Source organism: Misgurnus anguillicaudatus, chromosome 2 (genome assembly GCF_027580225.2).
Source record: "Misgurnus anguillicaudatus chromosome 2, ASM2758022v2, whole genome shotgun sequence".
In the NCBI taxonomy this organism is placed as follows: Eukaryota; Metazoa; Chordata; class Actinopteri; order Cypriniformes; family Cobitidae; genus Misgurnus; species Misgurnus anguillicaudatus.
This window is the reverse complement of record NC_073338.2, coordinates 38,315,459-38,334,479: the sequence shown is the minus strand read 5'-3', so window position 1 is coordinate 38,334,479 and position 19,021 is coordinate 38,315,459. Positions and strand designations below refer to the sequence as shown.

At 38.2% G+C, this 19,021-nt stretch overlaps 1 protein-coding gene across 1 annotated transcript in view; it reads right to left on the bottom strand.

Moving 5' to 3' along the window:
- Positions 1-766: 766 nt before the first annotated feature.
- The window catches only part of rem2 (RAS (RAD and GEM)-like GTP binding 2), a 34,857-nt gene continuing 16,602 nt past the window's right edge, over positions 767-19,021 (bottom strand). Inside the window, exons 4-5 of the mRNA XM_055203111.2 lie at positions 13,549-13,726; positions 767-1,907 (exon numbers count right to left, since the gene is read on the bottom strand). Coding sequence (XP_055059086.1) covers positions 1,579-1,907; positions 13,549-13,726 — 507 coding nt within the window. The 3' untranslated portion in view covers positions 767-1,578. The remainder of the gene's footprint in view (positions 1,908-13,548; positions 13,727-19,021) is intronic.

Sequence of the window (19,021 nt, the reverse complement as noted above, 5' to 3'; positions counted from 1 at the left end):
ATTGTCATGTATTGCATTTTGTGGAAAAAAGAATCAGTTTTTATAATAAATCTTTGAAAATCAAATTATGGATTAGAATTTTTTTATAACCTAAGATGCTATGTGAAAGTTTGTAACAGAAAATAGTGGTTTTCATCTTATCACATTCTTGGTATAGTAAACACATTTTACCCAAATTAGTCAAAATTGATTTATTGCGTTTTGGAACCAAACTCGAAATATACCTGTGACTTATGGTTTTGTGGTCCAGGGTCACATTTGGTGTCTAGTAGTCATTCTTTTTTCAAATGGTTTTATTTTAAATTGTTTTAATTATTTGGTGTTCATTGTAGACCACATTGTACAGACCATAACAATATATTTTCTGTAAAAAGTGTCTTAAACAAATAGTTGGAAATCATGATTTTTTGGTAACTCTGTTACCAATCTAGAGAAACAGTGCTGACAATATGTAACAGAGCTGACAGTCTCACAAACACACACACACACGCACGCACGCACACACACGACTGTCAACACTGTTACTCTACCTTGGTAACAGAGTTTGACATTAACAGAGTTGACACTAATTCAAACAACAGATAATCATGATTTTTTTTAAGCTATATGGAGACACTTTTTGGGGGAAATATGATATTGTTATGCCATGTAACATCTGATACATGACAACAATGAGCACCATATTAATATAACTATTTGAAAGCCAACTAAAAAATAATGACTTTGGACACCAAATGTATACCTGCAGTTATTGAGCAGCTCTGTATCAATAAACATTGTATATTAAAACCAGTTTTTTCTGAAAGAAGAAATCTGTCACAGGTTTCATTCATGCCGTCGATCACTTGGTTCGATCAGACCTAAACCAGCCTAATTATGACAGGGTGTCCTTAAAACATATTAGCTGATCCTGAAAATACGTAGTTTTCCACATTCATAGTTCAGATGTTCATTTTGATTCCCATTCTTAGCAGGGACAGAAGCAAAATACTTAAGATTCGACACGTCATGTCTGGTTTGGATACTGTATCTGGTTCTACTTCTACAGTAGAAGTTAAGGAAATAAGTTTAGACAAGTTAAAAAAGACAACATGCAGTAATTACAGTAACTTATTCTGTGCAGAACAGAACTTTTACTACCGTCCTGTACGCTTGCTGTGTCTGCATGCTTCTCGACAGGGAACTACAGGAGCTACTTTATCATCTTTAATAGCCTGCCGCAGTCAGCAGGTCTCAGCATCCTCATACTGCGAATCATTGCTGTAATTATGTCTGTCTGTCTGTTTATCAGACAACTAAATCCTTAAAGGTTTTGTCGTATTAATGTTTTTACACTGCACCGCTCTCACATTCGATGACTTACGGACTGGTATAAACAACTAATTTCACACATACTAGTTTAGGTTATGTCACCAAGGGACCACCTCCTCTTCGTAGTGGTCCTGTCAATCACACATGCAGTTCGGTTTAATCATTTCTCTGCTCCTCTGCCCTCTCTCCATTTATCACATATTTTTATCTCTCTCAAACTCTTATTTCCTGTCGATCGAGCGCCTTTGCTCCCGCAGATGTTTTCTGTTACATCAGAGCACTGAGGTCGTGACAGGAACGTGATTTCTGCCTGAGCATTCTGCTTCCTCGGTGTCGGCTGAGGTCTCTGTCCCTGGCCACATCCCTTTCTCGGCCGAGGTGGGAGCGTGGAACCAGCCCGGACAGGAAGCGCTTGGCCCTGCTGGTCAAACTCTGTCTACGAGCCGCCGTGGGGGACCCCTCTGTCCACCCGGGACCCAGGCTGTGGCCCCGAGCCGCTCTCACAGCCGCCTCCAGCAGTTCATTAGTGTGATGGTCAAGCGAGACGGAGAGTTCCAGATAGAGGCATCCAAAATGGATTGCACTAGAATGTGCCTCTGTTTGTGAGAGAGAAAGAGAGAGAGACAGAGAGAGGTTGAGTGATACCAGCAAAGATGGAGTTTGACAATCTCTTGTCATATCAACATAGATTAGCGAAGTGGGACTTAATAGAGCACTGAGGGGGGACAGGGAAGAAATAAAGACAAATGCTTGTTATGTGTGGGTGGGTGTCTATTTGGTAGTGTGTACTGTATGAACAGGCTGTATGAAACTGGATCACTTAACAACATGCGACATGACCTGAGAGGAGGAATACATTTCAGATTGGAGGAGGACAGAAAGAAAACGTGGGTAAAAATAAAACACTTATGACAACTGAGGTCATATCATAAGAATGTTTACTTTAAAAAATTGCTTTTCAGAACTCACAATGCATTAACCTGGTTTGCATGGTCTAGTTAACCCCTACTGACAGATGTCATAGCTAGACCATCCATCTAGCAGCAGATGTCTTATCTGCAAATATGTTTTTGCATGCAACATGTAGTTTTATTGACATTTACAGTACATTTAACATTTACAGTGTATGCATTTGGCAGGCACTTTTATCGTAAGTGATAAAGTTGGATACCTTGTTTTGCACTGTGTGTTAACCCATGACCTATTGTGCTGTTAACGCCATTCTTTACCAAGTAGCTGTACATACACAAATGGTCAAAGTTGACAGAAATGTTTACCATCTTTAAAAAAATATTCTATAGGTGTTTAAATGCTAAATATAACTTTTGTACTTGCCAAACATTAATTTCTTTCATTAGACAATTTGTTTTTTTTTAAATGACTTGACCATTAATACTCCATAAAATTCATCTCAGGGTGAAACGTCAAAGAGCTCCTTTATAAAATGCAACAAGTAAGACTTTGCAAATTATAGGGATAGCGTGACTACACTTACAGATAAACAAATATAACAGAATTTAGATTTATTTTGGATACTTTTAGTCACAACATAATTTTTCACAGTTACATTGGGCCACACCAAAGTTTTGATAGGCTTGCTATTTTTTGTGATGTGGAATACCATTTTCAGACTATAAGCCGCACCAGATAAGCCGCATCATTCAAAAATGCATTATTAAAGGAACAGTATGTAAAAAATGTATATTGATTAATCATAAAATGGCCCTGATATGTCACTAGACATTAAGAAATCATTTTCATTTCAAATACTTATATCACTCACAACAGTGGTCCGGTCAGGATATTGTCATTTAAAAAGTGGAGTTGCAGCCCTCAACTGATGTTTATGTTATCATGTTGTGCATTGGCCACCAGTTGTGTGATTGCAGTACCAGTTTTAGCCACATGTTTTGTGATTGCAGTACCAGTTTTGGCCACAATCCTACATACTGTTCCTTTAAGACGAAATAATATATATAAGTCACGTACAGTCACAGTGGACTATACGTCGTGGTCATTTAGAAAATTATTTCACAAAATCCATCCAAGCCAAAGAACAGACATTTAATCTGAAAAGGCAAGTTATTCAACTATACAAAACAGCGGGCTGAATAGATGTCTGTATAGGTTGAATAGGTCAAATTAACAGAACAAGCCAACTAGTGTGAAGTTCGCATACTTGTCATTCCACATTACTAAATCCATTGAATTACATAAATACAGAAGCAGTATATGGCGGACTCTCATGGCTGTAGAATGTAATGTTGTCTCTTGGTCTCTTGCCTCATAAATGTCAAAATTAATTAATACTGACTCACAAGGAGCACCTGACTATAAGACGCAGGACCAGCCAAGATATGAAAAAAATGCGGCTTATAGACCAAAAAATACGGTAAAGAAGAAGTGATTCCAAACTTTTGACCGGTAGTGTACATTCATGTTGCTTGCGAAACATTTTCAGTACTACAGTAAATGGCTTTGGGAACATAATGTATACATAAAGGCATTTAAAAGACAGGCCAGTGCCATATTCAACAGTAGCTATGTTTACATGCACAAATTTTAGTCAATCCGACTGAATTTAGTCCGATTGAAGGCTACGACAATACAGTTTACACAGTGTAAAACTTAAAAGTTAACTCAACTCAAACCATTTAAGTAAACCGGTTGCATTCGTTTTAAAACGCATACATTTGAGTACTGTGAACTTAAACAAATTGAGTCATATGCAGTAATGCACTTATATTTAAGTTCACACTACTTAAATATAAGTGCATAATTGCACATGACTCAAGTTCACAGTACTTTAATTTATGTGTTTTAAAACTTAAATGGCCTAATGCAACCAGTTTACTTAAATGGTTTGGGTTAAGTTAACTGTTAACTGCACCCTAAACATTGCAATCTGATTTAAATGTTCATTTACATGTAAATTCTATGTAAACCGAACCGAACATCTGGGCAAGCGCACAGCCAGGGCTGCCAGATTTGCATATCAAAACTATCGCAAAAGCATCCCAACCAAAACATTCACAACCCAAATACCAATAACTAATCAACGAAATCCTGGTGGAAATGTAAACTTGGGTGTTTTCACACCTAGTTCGTTTGAGCCCTCCAAACGCTCTCAGATCAGTTCAGGGTGTATATGTGAACAAACCAAGTGATCTCAGACCCCTCTAAAAGGACCCAGAAGTGAACCGAACTCAGACCACGTCAGGAGGTGGTCCGAGTACGGTTCGCTTTTGGGTTCTTTTGTGGTTCGATTTCTTTTTGATTTGTGAAATCAATGAGGTCCCGGTCCGCTTTGCGTGTCGTTTGGACATTGTATCAAAATCAACTGCTGCACAGAAAGCTGGGATCTGAGTTCTTATGAAGTTGTGATGTGAACAAGAAAAGGTCTGAGATCACTTCAGTTCTGAAGAGGACCAAAAAAAGAACAGGGTCCTCTTTTGAGTCAACTATATTGTGAACACCAAAAGGACTGAGGTCACATTCAGCTCCTTTTCTGGTTCACTTTTAGTGAACTGGGTTTGGTTCTTTTAAAATGAACTATATGTAAAAAACACCCTTAAAAAAAAGCAGAGGACTTGGCAATGCCACGCTGTGGACAGCATCTCTTGTCGAGTTCACACTTTATCTCTGGATATTCAAAGCGGAGTTGTAGAAAGTTGTTCTTAAGAATTTTTAAGATATAGGTACATGCACAATGTTATTTTAGTGCTTTATGTAATTCTCTGAAAGTACACATTAATGTTAGGCTGGGAAAACCCAAACAACTTCCGGCAAATTAAGATTTGCTCTGCAAGTAGTCTGGCAAAGAGGCCATTCAAGCCCATTTCTAATGCCGAGAAATCGCGGCACCAATCAGAAACGTCAGGGCGGGCTTTACACGATGACGACAGCGCAACAGATTTTGTACATTACAAAGATAGATGCCACTGTGAAACATCACTCTATCGCGTCTGTTTTAAGCTATTTAAACTTTTCCTTTTGGTTAAAACCTGAGCAAAGAACAACACTCAAAGCCTTCATGTCTTAGATGTTATCGCTGTCTTACCGACTGGATCAGGCAAAAGTCTGATATAACTTTGCATATGTCATCTCCTTCATCGCTGTGATTGGTTTTAGGTCTATCCAATTGGACACAAAGGCATTTGAGAGACGTCCATTGGTGCAGTTACTACTGAGAATGGTCTGGTTTTAACCAGGCTACATTAACACTGCAAAATGTACAGCGTGTGACCCCATTACAATAATACATTGCGTGTTTCTGTGACAAGAATCATGCGATACGTAAATAAAAGGTAAACATAAGACGTGAACTTAAGCACAATAGTTCTTTTACATGTACTTTTATGCATTTGGCAGATGCTTTATTCAAAATGACTTACAGTGCATGATATACATCGATTAAATGCGTACCTTTCTCCCGATGATCGGATCACAGATCCGACTACACCACCCCTATCAATACGATCGAAATTTGCATCCGATCGACCTCAGTCATATTGGAAAGCCTTCATGTAAACACCTTAATCAATAAGATCGGATGCAAATTTCGATTGTATTGATAGGGGTGGTGTAGTCCAATCTGTGATCTACGATTGAGCCATCAATCTGATTACAAACTGATTATTTGGTTGCATGCACACGTACTGTCAGAAATAAAGGTTTAAAACTGTACCCTTTCTGTCACAGTTTCCTTTTTATTAAAATGTTGTACCTTTTGGGGTACAATATTATACCTTAAGGACCTATTGTGTACCTTTAACCTCCTCAGACCTGGATGTCCACATACATGGACAAAATTTTTTTTATTGTGTGCACCATAACACTTAATTCTGTGTAACTTCAACCTGTTGTACACAAACGTGGACAAATACACTGCTTCATGTTTAAAGAAAAACATTTAGTTATTACATTTATTGGTTCTTCCTAACCCCAAAATAGCTGGTAGAAATCTGAAAAACAGACAAACCAAAGCTTGGGTCTTACGAGGTTTAAGGACCAATTTTGAACCAGTTAAATGTAAAATCTTTCTGTACATTTAAAGGTACACAATAGATCATTAAAGTACAGTAATGTACCCAAAAGGTACAACACTGTATTATGTTTTGTACAAAACAGAACATTAGGGTACCACTAAGCAACAGAAAGGTACAGTTTTGTACCTTTTTATTTCACAGTGAATAGTAAGCCCTCATCTTATTTTTATTTCTTGTTTTTATTTCTCATAAAAAGGGGGTTTGCCAACCTCGTAACAATTGCCATTTTCAAAGAGCAGCATCAAAAAGCATGTTTACCTCAAAATTCAGACAGTTAACGGAAAAAGGTCATAAAAACAAACTTACGACTGCTTTTGTAGAAAAAGCTATTTACATTGTTGACAGTACGTGTAACCCAAAGGTCACCAGTTTGAGTCTCTCGGCCAGCAGGTTGCGACTATGATGCCCCTGAGCTCCCCCCATTTCTAAACACATCACGCTTGCCCAAGCCTCACATCAAGCATTTTAATGTACAAATTGCATATGCAAATTGCAAATCTATATGCATATGACAATAAACTTACACTTGACCCTGACTAACATTACACTGTAGGGTAAAAATAAAATGAATGCCAAATATAACCTCTATTAAAGAGTGATACCATTAAACTGAAGTGGACGGCATTTTTATGTATGTGGCGTGTAATGTTACAATCCAAGCCTCCTGAAAGCTGTAAATTCTGTTTATGGCTCTAGACTCATCTTCTCGCAGCATTAGTCTGGGCGTCTCTGCTTCACCGGTTCGGCTCGTGTGACCTCGCAGTGTTTATGCATTCGAAGCTTTGCACAGCTTGCATGCGTGCCTGTTTATCTAATGCCTAAATGTCCGTATCGAATAGCTGACTCGCAAACACAGAATGTAAATCAGACCTATCTACATAGACTGAGTAAACAGTGATGTGGATTTGTGTGTTCTTGTGTGGGGCAGAATGTATGATACAAACAGATTGATGGGTAACATTTCCATATCGATGACCACACAAACTGAAGCACCCGGCGGAAAAAATCTGCTGAGCGCAGCTGTGCCTGGATACCCATCTGCCCTTCCAACACAAGAGTATTTTGGAAAGCATATTAAATCATCCATAAAGGTCAAATCATTTACCAGATTTTTAGGAACAAATGAAGAAAATGTGGTTAATTTAACCATATGAATATGAAAGAAGCGGCATACCTAAATGTCCTCAATTAAAATAAGTTTTTTCATAGATTGACTCAGCTCATGTAGCCTTAAAGGAAGAGAGCATGTATGATGATGTCCTCCCCCAAAACCACCATGTTATCAGCTCTAATACATAAAAGCACCCACATGCCTTTTCCTTAATGATTACAACACACTAAGCCTTACTGCCCCCTCTCCTTATCACACCCCTTCAAACACATGGCACGGGGTCTTCACTGCACCACGCAGACGAAAGAGAGAATTAGAGAAAGAAAGGTGTGAAGAAGAGAATATATTATCGTTTGTGTAGCAGCATCCGCATGCATAACACATAAAGATAGTAACACCATCACATTGTGGGTGACGGATAATAGAGCAACATACCGAGATGTCCCAGGCATGCCAACAATGAGGACAAACACGCAAGTGAGTGGGGAGTATTTAAAGGGGACATTTCACAAGACTTTTTAAATATGTCAAATTAATCTTTGGTGTCCCCAGAGTTGTTTACCCAAACTAATTAACTGGGTTGTTCTTTTACACATTTTCTAGGTTGATACATGCAAACATTAATTAAAGGTGCTCTAAGCGAATTGACGTGTTTTAGACCATAAAACATTTTTTGTTACATACAGCAAACATCTCCTCACTATCTGCTTGCTGCCTGTTCGCTGATCAAACTGTAAAAAAACGCGATCTCTGTAGACAGCTCAGGCTCGACAAACGGCAATATCAACATAGTGGCCAAACCTACAACAACAAAACATAACAAAGTGTTCCCCCCAATAAACCACAAGAAGGATTTGGGGGTGGGGGTTGGGCGCGTTCATGAAAGCACGGAACGGGAGAGGGAGGGGGAGGCGTTAGCTATGCTCCGTTTGTTTGAAAACAGTTCAAACATCAACAGGAGGTGACGTCCCACATTATTCGCTTAGAGAGCCTTTAAACATTGAAAAGTCAGATTTTCATGATATGTCCCCTTTAAAAAAAAAAATTAAGCATTTTTTGTGATTTACTGTTTTCTAAATAAAAATCATCCGCAATGTCTGTAAATTCTTGGTAAAACTACAATAAGATTGTATTTGTTAAAATTTAGATAATGCTTTAGCTAACAATACTTCTACAGCATTTACTAATCTTAGTTCATGTTTTTTACCATTTACTAATACACTTTTAAAATCTAAATGTGTAAAGTGGAGGGATACTCCATATGCTAATTTTCCAGCTCCCCTAGAATTAAACATTTGATTTTTAACGTTTTGGAATCCATTCAGTTGATCTCCGGGTCTGGCGATACTACTTTTAGAATAGTTTAACATAATCCATTTAATCTGATTAGACCATTAGCATCAAGCTAAAAAATAACCAAAGAGATTCTATATTGTTCCTATTTAAAACTTGATTCTTCTGTAGTTATATCGTGTACTAAGACCGACGGAAAATCAAAAGTTATGATTTTCTAAGCAGATATGGTTAGGAACTATACTCTCAAACTGGCGTAATAATCAAGAACTTTGCTGCTGTAACATGACTGCAGCAGGTGTAGTGATATTACGCACTGCCCAAAAAGAATTTCCTTGGTTACTTTCAATAGCAGCGAAAAAAATAATAATTCCAATAGCAGGGGACTATTTTCGGGCAGTGTGTAATATCCAGTGTTGGGCAAGTTACTGAAAATTTGTAATTAGTTACAGTTACTAGTTACTTCTTTTAAAAGTAACTGAATTACTCTACCAGTTACTGTATATCAAAAGTAATTAGTTACTAAGAAAAGTAACTTTTAAGTTACTTTTATGTCTGCTTTTTAAATGTAAATATGAACAGTACTGAACAGTCAAACAGTAAAATGATATGGATGGGCTATTTTACACGTAAGACTCAAATATATCACATACTGTAGGAGCCTATTTTGCTTTAGATTCAACCTTTGAATATTTTTGTTAGAAATTATCTTAATATGTAAACTTATATTCTGCATGTTTACAAAAATATATAATGTGTTAAAATTCTGTAGTGTCTATTTAAAAATTTGGAGACAATTGTGTCAACTTCATATTTTCTAAAATAAATTATCATTTTTCTGATTTCATATTTATTTTAATAAGTTAGAAACGTCTCCGCTGTCTCCTGCTGACAGGCGTGGTGCACGTGCAGCAGGTGAGGCAAATTATAGGTCCTCCGAAGGTTAGACCGTCTCATTTCAGGTCTCTTCGCAAACTTCTGAGCGCCTTGAAAGATATTTAATCAGAAAATGGAGTAGGCTGCGTGGATTGTTTTGTCGGACGAACACAGAGCAAGTGGATTGTTTTTTTCGGATACGGAGAGACTGAAACTAAAACTAAAAGCGAGCTCACATATACTATGGAGTTTTAACACGGGTGTACAGCGCAGTGTGAATATTTTAGTGGAAACAACAATCGCGGATTGTTCTCTTCCATGAAGCCGATGTAAACATCTAAGAATATGAACATTTCTCAGATTGATTACTTTTGTGGACTACAAATGCAAGTTGATGTCATACTGGGATTGCTTGGCGAAGATAATTTACAAACATGAGACCTTTTTAAACAAAGGTATGTTGTCCCGTTTAGATTTTTCATGTTCATGAAGTGTAATGATTCATTGCGCTGCCAACCACGGTCCTGCGACGTCAGATATGTCTTGTCTATTTTTTTACAAAATAGAGTAACGCGAGTAACGAACTTATTTAAATTTCAGTAATTGTAATTATTCCTAACCATATCTGCCTAGAAAATCGCAAATTTTAATTTTCAGTCTGTCTTAGTACACGATGTAACTAAAAAAAAGAGTCAAGTTTTAAATAGGAAAAATATCGAAACTCTTTGGTTATTTTTTAGCACGATGCTAATGGTCTAATCAGATTCAATGGATTATGCTAAGCTATGCTAAAAGTGGTACCGCCTAACCTGGAGATCAGCTGAATAGATTCCAAAATGGTAAAAATCAAATGTTTAACTCTGGAAGAGCTGGAAAATGAGCAATTTTCAAAAAAAGTGGAGTGTCCCTTTAACGCACCATGAACTAACATGACTAATTGTATTGGCATTAAAGGACAAGTCTGGGTTTTAAGCGACATCTAGTGGTAAGATTTTGAATTGCAACCAACCTTAATTTTCGAGACGCAAAAGAGAAGCTACGGTATAGACCCTTTTACAGCCCACGTGATCAAATAGCCTGCGCGCGGATTTTGGGAATGGAAGTGGTGTTGTTCCCAAGTAGTTCAAACGTGTTTATCAAAACGGTTTCCCAGCATCAAAATGTCTGGTTGTTGTGTTTGTGTGTCTGTTTGCAGTAATATAATATACTAATATACGTATATGTATCTGGCCGCTTTATTTTTGGCCATCTGCTAACGTCTTCTATCCACTCCACTATAGTACACGCATTTGGTAGCTGTGTTGAAAAAGTTGATAAGTCAACTTTTTAAAATAACTTTCTCTGTCTGTGTTGCTTCACTGCTGATTCTTGCCATACTTCTGTTGCCAAACTGCGTGCGCATACGCTGCCACGTCATCATTGTGTACAAACAGTAAAAGGGTCTATGCCACAGGACAAACATGTCGCCGTCTGAGACAACGTAGGGACAAAATGCGCTCTGTAGAGCAGTTTCTCCATTTAAGGTTACTGTAGAAACATGATGGTGACTTCCATGTACGGGGACCCAGATGTGTATGTAGATTAAAACGGCTCATTCTAAAGGTAATAAAAAACTCATTATGTAAGGTATTTATACACCTCTGATAATATAGTTATGTATATTATACTGCATTTCTGTCAAGATATTTTTCTAAATATCCCACATTGCACCTTTAACAAACATTAAAGAGGATTAATAAATGCCAGGATAAATCTGGTTAATTGTAAATTAATGTTAGGTAATAAGTATACAACCTTATTGTAAAGTGATATCGATATCTTTAATATTGACCGAGTAAGGATTGAAATTAAAGTGAAATCAAACTTTGATGCTACAAATCTCATAATTAGATCATGAAACTTTCGCCTGGATTTCACAGACATGGTCACATTTAATTTTAACGCACGTTTAATAAAGCTTGGCAGATTGAAGTTCTGCAGAGAATTGCTTTAATTTCAAGTTTTGATCTAATTAAATCTGCCTTGCAAATGAGAATTCATTTGCTAAATTAGAGTCACAGAGACGAAAATGCGTCTGCCCTGCTGAGAAAACATCAGCCAGGAGAATCTCCATTCTGTTCTTGTATCAGCCTCTAAAAGGACAATATGTCCATGAACGTACGTCTCCTAGCAGCACCAGCACACGTCCATAAGCCGAGTGATCGTTTCTTAATAGGAATCCACGAAGTCCTTACATAAATAAGGCCAGATGGAGATAAAAACATTTAGACAAACACTGAGTCACCATGGCAAGGCTGAATATGGATGACTCACCAGTATGAAAGACAGAGGTGGACCACAGGGACATTGTGTGAATTGAATACCTGTTGAATTATGGGATATGTACATACTTTTTACAGTGTTTTTAGTTTTTACAGTGTTTTAGTTTACAGTGTTTTAGTTAAACAAAATAGACTTCATTTAAATTTAGTTTTGTAGATACCTTTCAGATCCAAAGAACCTTTCGGTTTCAAAAAAAAGTCTTTGCCTTGAATTTTTTTTTAGATTATAAGAAGGTTTTTTTTCATCTTTGACTGAATGTTTCTTCCTGCAGTATTTAACCAATCACTTGGAGACTTAGGGTTAGGGTTCAATTTTGTGCCTTATGCATCACATGTTCAGTCAATGGTCTGTGGAGGTGACATCTGAGGTTAAGACTAATCACATGCGTACATTATGGTGGACCCGAGGACATTCAAGGCCCAGATAAAGGTCCTTTTAAGATCTATGCCCCCGTTGTTGCATCTGTATCTCTCTGTATCTGGGTTTGACCTAAAACTGTAACACTGTTTTTTCTGTAAGCATTGCTATTTAAAGTGCACCTATTTCATTGCTAAAAACAAGGTTATTTTGTGTATTATTTGGTATAATACAATGTGTTTGCTTGGTTTATGGTTAAAAAAACACATTATTTTCCACATACCGTACATTTTTGTAGCTACACTGTCTTCCTAAAACGCACTGATTTTGTACAAAACTCGTCGATTTGAAAAGTGCTGTGTCCCAGATTGGCAAGCTAATCTGTACATCGTGATTGGCCTGAATACCTCTGACATCAGCCGGAAATGTGACGCTCCTTTCCATGTTTGAAATATTCGCTCACATTGCAATGCTAACAGGAGTTAACTTACAGGCTGAGAGTCCAAACGGGAGGAATTATGATAATGTCGGTATTGTCTACATCCAACCTGATCTCACAAATTTCCGTGGTATAGTCATGGAATATTTAGCAAATTTTTCTGTGGCATTGTCACAGATCTCCGAAACTTTCTTTTCCAAGTCATTGTCACAGAGTGGTTACTCAGTTGTTTTGGCTTATTTTCTTATCATCGTCTATACCCTAATGCCAGGTGACAATGGTTTAAAAATCAGAAAATATAAAATAATAAATCAGAAAAAAATTGTATAAACCAATATTTAAAGTGACATCCTAATGCAAAAAACAAATCTAACCCTAAACCGAAGCAACAATGGTTTGAAAATAGGAAAAAGCAGTTGAGTAACCAATCCGTGACAATGACACCGAAAAGAAAGTCCGTAGTACGGCCACGGAAAACTGCGCAAAATATTCCGTGACTATACCACGGAACTTCGTGAGATCATGTTGCAACATCACCAATCCCAGGAGGTAAACTGTTGCCTACAATCCGTGTGTTTGTTGTAGTAAAAAAAGAGATTTACGTTGAAAACGATAACTTGCGTCATTGTTTACTCTGGGGTATGTTAACGATATGCAAAAGGTACATGCACTAACACACACCCACACACCAAAGGAAATGTTAAATAGTGAATCAGACCATAGGAGCTCTTTAAATCCTGACCCGCAAATCTAGTTGAATTATATGATGTGTTGTTAAAAAACAGCCTTACCTTCTACGGTGATCTCTCGGGACCGCACAAGGTCGCTCTTGTTGCCCACCAGAATAATGGGGGTGTGCGGCAATGTCTCCCTCAACAGAAGGCGGAGCTGGGCGATCCTGTGAAAAGTGCGCCTGTCCGTCAATGAGAACACCAGGATGCACACCTCGCATTGCAGAGTGGACAGGTCCTGTCAATAAAATCACAATTCATTACAACAGAGATCAACCGGCCTCTTTTTTGCTAACCACACACACATACACAATAGAGTAACCGCAAGACAAATCTTTCTTTGCTCCTATTAGGGCTGTCACATTTATGAAATTTGGGTGACTGTTAATTGCCTAATAAATTGTGTCGATTATGGCGATTAATTGTGTATTTTATTGCTTTGACATTTAATTCTCATACATTTTTTTTCTTTGTTTATGAAATAATTTTCACATATTGTTGTGATTATTTAAATTAAATCTTTTGCAAGGTTTACATATTTAAAAGTAATCTAAAAACGGTCTCGTTTATACAGGCGCTGGAACTCCCCCTTGTGTTTTTTAGAGAGATGTGCAATCATTGCGGTGATCTAAAATCATTGCAATGAGGTCAAACGATCGCGATGAGATGATTTTTTAATCATTCTGACAGCCCTAGTTCCTATAGCACTTACTAAACTTATAAAAGATGGTTTTCCATAACTTCTATTTGTTTAAGCTTTTACATTTTTTTCCAAAGCCATATGGGATATCAGAATGGCATACTTCGTAATGCAATCAGATGCACGAAGTCATGCATGTGAGAGCATTCAAGGACAGGGCATACTCAAATTCATGAAAGATACACCCCATGAACGAGGCGATTTCACTGATCTTAGCAGAAAAGCAGTCACGTCCGGGTCTAACAATATTGGATTTACTTGGATAAAACGAATGATGAGTTAAAACTGGAAACTGCAGAGATGAAAGAACCTAAAGATGAAAAATCAATAAGTGAGGAACAGAGATGACAGAGATGAAGTACAAGGAGGAGATATGAGACAGGAAAAAGATTAGAGATAGCAGAGAATAGCGTTATGGGAGAAAAATGAATGGGAATGAATATTATAGTGAATGAGGAAGTGAGCAATTGAGGCGCCTTTACATTACGTAATGTAAAAAATGAGGTCACACACATACACTCACACGCACGCACGCACGCATTACTATAAATCTTTGTACACATTTAAAGTCAATTTGTCTTTCCACCTTTGTGTTAGTTTAGTTGTTAATACTGTTTGCAAAGCTTCAGATGTCTATGTGTTGTCTTAAGGCTTTACTAATGAGGTGCCTCTTCTGTTAGCAAGGGGCTCTAGATTGTTTGTGTCCATGAAAAAGAGGATTAAGAGGATTTAAAGAGATGACCGTAAATCTGTGATGTGTCTGTTGTTGTTCCAGCTCACGATTTCTCAGTCCCTGTTGCCACAGAGCTCAGGTGTGTTAAAAACAGCACTACAGAGCATTTGCCCCAGCCAGACACAAGCGTTTACCCCTGAGAATGTCACTGCACATTATCCAAACACTTTAAAGCTGAGCATAAAATACAGGCACACAGGGGTCACCCTCAACCCCCTCTTTATGACAGAGACCCCGTCACCCTATCTATAATGAACTGAGAGGAAAGAAAATGCTTCAGGGACTGCTTTTTTCTCCCATCTCTTAGAAATAACTGTTGACCCAAACAGCCATGTGCGTTTGAAATGACACGGGGGTTAATAAAGAAAGACAGACTTTTCATTTTCCATCCTTCCTCTGAGCAAAGGAAGGAACAGATAAACACACGGATCAAGAGGGAAAGCCTACATTATCATCCCCCAAAGTCATATTTCCGCCCTCTGGAGAGCTTCCTAAACTTCACATCACTCAGCCCGGAGCGTGAGAGAGTCACAAAGCCCCTTAAAACACAAAATCTCCGGAGAAAAAAGTCTAGTGGCCACCTGCAGGAACGGCACATGGACGGGCCGGCACATCAGACGAACGACCTCTTCTAGGGAAGGACACATGTCTTGGCACAGCAGTGAGACATCGAAACACGGTCGATAGTGCTTCGCGTGATTGAGGGCTCTCTGGGGCCATACTGACACAGCAAAAGGTCTTTTCATCATGGATACAAGAAGAGAGCGAGACAGTACAGCACTATCGGACTAACAGCTCTGAGCCCTTCCGCTGAACCATAGGCCATCTGTCATTGTCCGCCTGTTCATGGCCATATTTACCCCAAGATTTATGATGTTTTAAAGTCCTCTATTCACACAGGTGCAGGTGCGTGCATACAAATATGTAACATAAACTAGAGCAATTCAACACATACACACTAGTAGCTGCGTATCTGTGACACAAACACACACATATATGCAAATCCCTTTCATGCAGTCAGCAAATGTGCGTGCCAGCTTTTGGTCCCCGCTGTCGCCAGATTAAATCGGCCGTTTCATAAAATAATAATATTGTCTATATATTTTATTCATTATATTTTGACTGAAAAGATAACTATGCATGCTAATCCAACTAAACAGTCCTTCACATGGTTGCATAATTTTTATTTACTATATAATGTTGAAGAAAGACTTTATTATATTGAACAAAACACAAATAAAGGGGAACATATGGCTGCAAAAAATACTCTGGATTTCAAAACAATTTTAAACACTGCAGCCATAAACCCTTGAAATTGTTTCTTTCTTATGCACCTATTGCTGCGGTTAAGCCTTTGGTTCAGAATAAAATGAGTTCAGGGAAGTTCACGACAAAGCAGCATGTGTTTGTCGCATGCTATTATATCATTCCCCAACTTATCTCCGAACAGAACTTGCTCCTCTCCGCTGGGTCATTTACGACAAGCACACCTTCTTCCGTCCACCAGGCATTCTGGCACAGAAAGATTACACGAAATCAGGCCAGGTCCTGGCTCGCGAGCCGATGAACAGATTAAAAAAAACAAACATGAAAGTGAATCGAGGACGAGGGTCTTGCATAGCAGATAAGAGACTTTAATTTGTTACTCCACATGGGGCGGGGGGTCGAGTCTGGTAATAGGATGTTGGGACTTAACCGTGAGTCGTGTGCATGTTTTGTTGAACCCGTATGAGGTGCCACACCCCCGCAGACAGATATGCCATCTGTCAACGCACACACCGCTCCCGAAACATACGAATACTCTGGACGTCTGTCAGACAATCTTAAAGTGCTTCCTTAGCCACTACACAAACTAATCCAAACACAAAGCACACCCTGCAAGCAATTTTGGCTAAAACAAGGCAAGTCTAATAGACGTCTAACCATAACCCAAGATAGTTGATGCATAAACTTTTAAAACATGTAAAAGAAATGAAAGCAAACACCTCACTCTAATTTTTTTATTTTTGAGCCATAATTGGAAAATATTGGACAGAACACATGCTGGGTTAAAAATTACCCCATGCTAGGTCAAAAATGATGACCCAATATTGGGTTGTTGTTATGCAATCATGGGGTAATAATAACCCAGCAGTTGGGTTAAAATAACCCAGCAGTTGGGTTAAAATAACCCAGCATTGGGTCAATTTTTAACCCAGCACGTGTTCTGTCCAATATTTACCTATTATGGGTCAAAAATAACCCAGCCATTTTTAGAGTGCTTGAACATATGTTGACTTTGCTTACATGATGGAATATAGTACATCTCCAAGTTATTTTGGTAAAAACGGCATGTGCCCAAATTCAAGGTTATTTAGTGTAGAATTGGGGTTACTCACTATATTAGGTCTATAGTTAAAGGGACACTCCACTTTTTTGAAAAAAATGCTCGTTTTCCAGCTCTCACAGTGTTAAACATTTGATTTTACCGTTTTGGAATCCATTCAGCTGATCTCCGGGTTTGGCGGTACCACTTTTAGCATAGCTTAGCATAATCCATTGAATCTGATTAGACCATTAGCATCACTTAAAAAATAACCAAAGAGTTGATATTTTTCCTATTTAAAACTTGACTCTTCTGTAGTTACGGCATGTATAAGACCGACGGAAAATTAAAAGTTGCGATTTTCTAGGCAGATATGGCTAGGAACTATACTCTCATTCTGGTGTAATATTCAAGGACCAGCTGCCTTAACATGGCTGCAGGAGGCGCAATGATATTACGCAGCAGCCGAAAATAGTCCCCTTAGTATCTTTCAATAGCAGGTATCTTTCAATTTTCTGTCAGTGTTAGAACACAATGTAACTACAGAAGAGTCCAATTTTAAATAGGAAAAATATCGAAACTCTTTAGTTATTTTTGAGCGCGATGTTAATGGTCTAATCAGATTCAATGGATTTTGCCAAACCACGCCAAAAGTGCCAGCGCCAGACCCGGAGATCACCCGAATGGACTCCAAAACTGCAAAAATCAAACGTTTAACTCTACGGAAGCTCGGAAATGAGCATTTTTTTAAAAAGTGGATTGTCCCTTTAACCATCATTTCACTGTCTCAGTTTTTGCTTGCTGGGATACCTCAGCAGCAATAAAAGCCTGCCTGCTGTGCCAATCGCCCAGACATCAAACAAAAGCATCACGCTAATGAATGTTGACGTAGCTCACACCCCATAAAGTCCAATGTGGTTGCACGCTACACCTAACCGTACGGCTCTCAGCGGTACATTGCACATTCTGCCTAACTGAGATAAACAGACCTATATTTCACACCTCAAAAAAAAAAAGCTTCAAGTTTTCACACACGGTGGCCCAGTCCACACCTCATCTCCTCAGTAGAAACCATTAACTGGGCCAAACAAAAGAAAAGAAACATAAGCCATGTAGCATCATGTATATTTTAGCTCAAGAGTAATCAATAAATAATAGCCAAGGTGAACTGGACCAGTTTACTGATTCATGACCATAAGACCGTGACAGTAACCTGTGTTCATTTGCAGGAGCTTGCTGCTATGTTTGGTATAGAATCAACCATGCTTTATTTGAATATTGCTGCGCACATATACTGTACAGTATATTGCCTAATATGCTATTATGAAATATGGAATAATTATCAATAATAAAATCGATATAAATATGCTAAGAGAGTTTTTCCGCATTATTTTGCATGTTTAACAAAATATGCTAAAGAACACTAGGCTCTTTAAACAGCAAAACAAACAAAAGCTCAGTGGTCCAGCAAGACTGCCGAAATTGCTTACAGCTCCTACTAAGCTGCACTGTTTGACTTCTACACAACTAAGGCAAAAAGGCATTTCCAACAGTTTCACAAACACTACCCCCTGGTATTGTTAAGTCAAACAGTCAGTCCAAGTTCAAAGCTTTAATGTTAAAACTTTTATTTGATATAGCTTCCGATAAATAAAAATGGAAAGCCAATTACACTGTGGAATACAGCACCCAATACTGTGTGTTCTGGTTGTCGACTGCACATTTTGGAAAATGTAATATAGTAGGCCATTTGGATATATGAATAAACGGTATACACTCACTAGCTGTTTAGTTT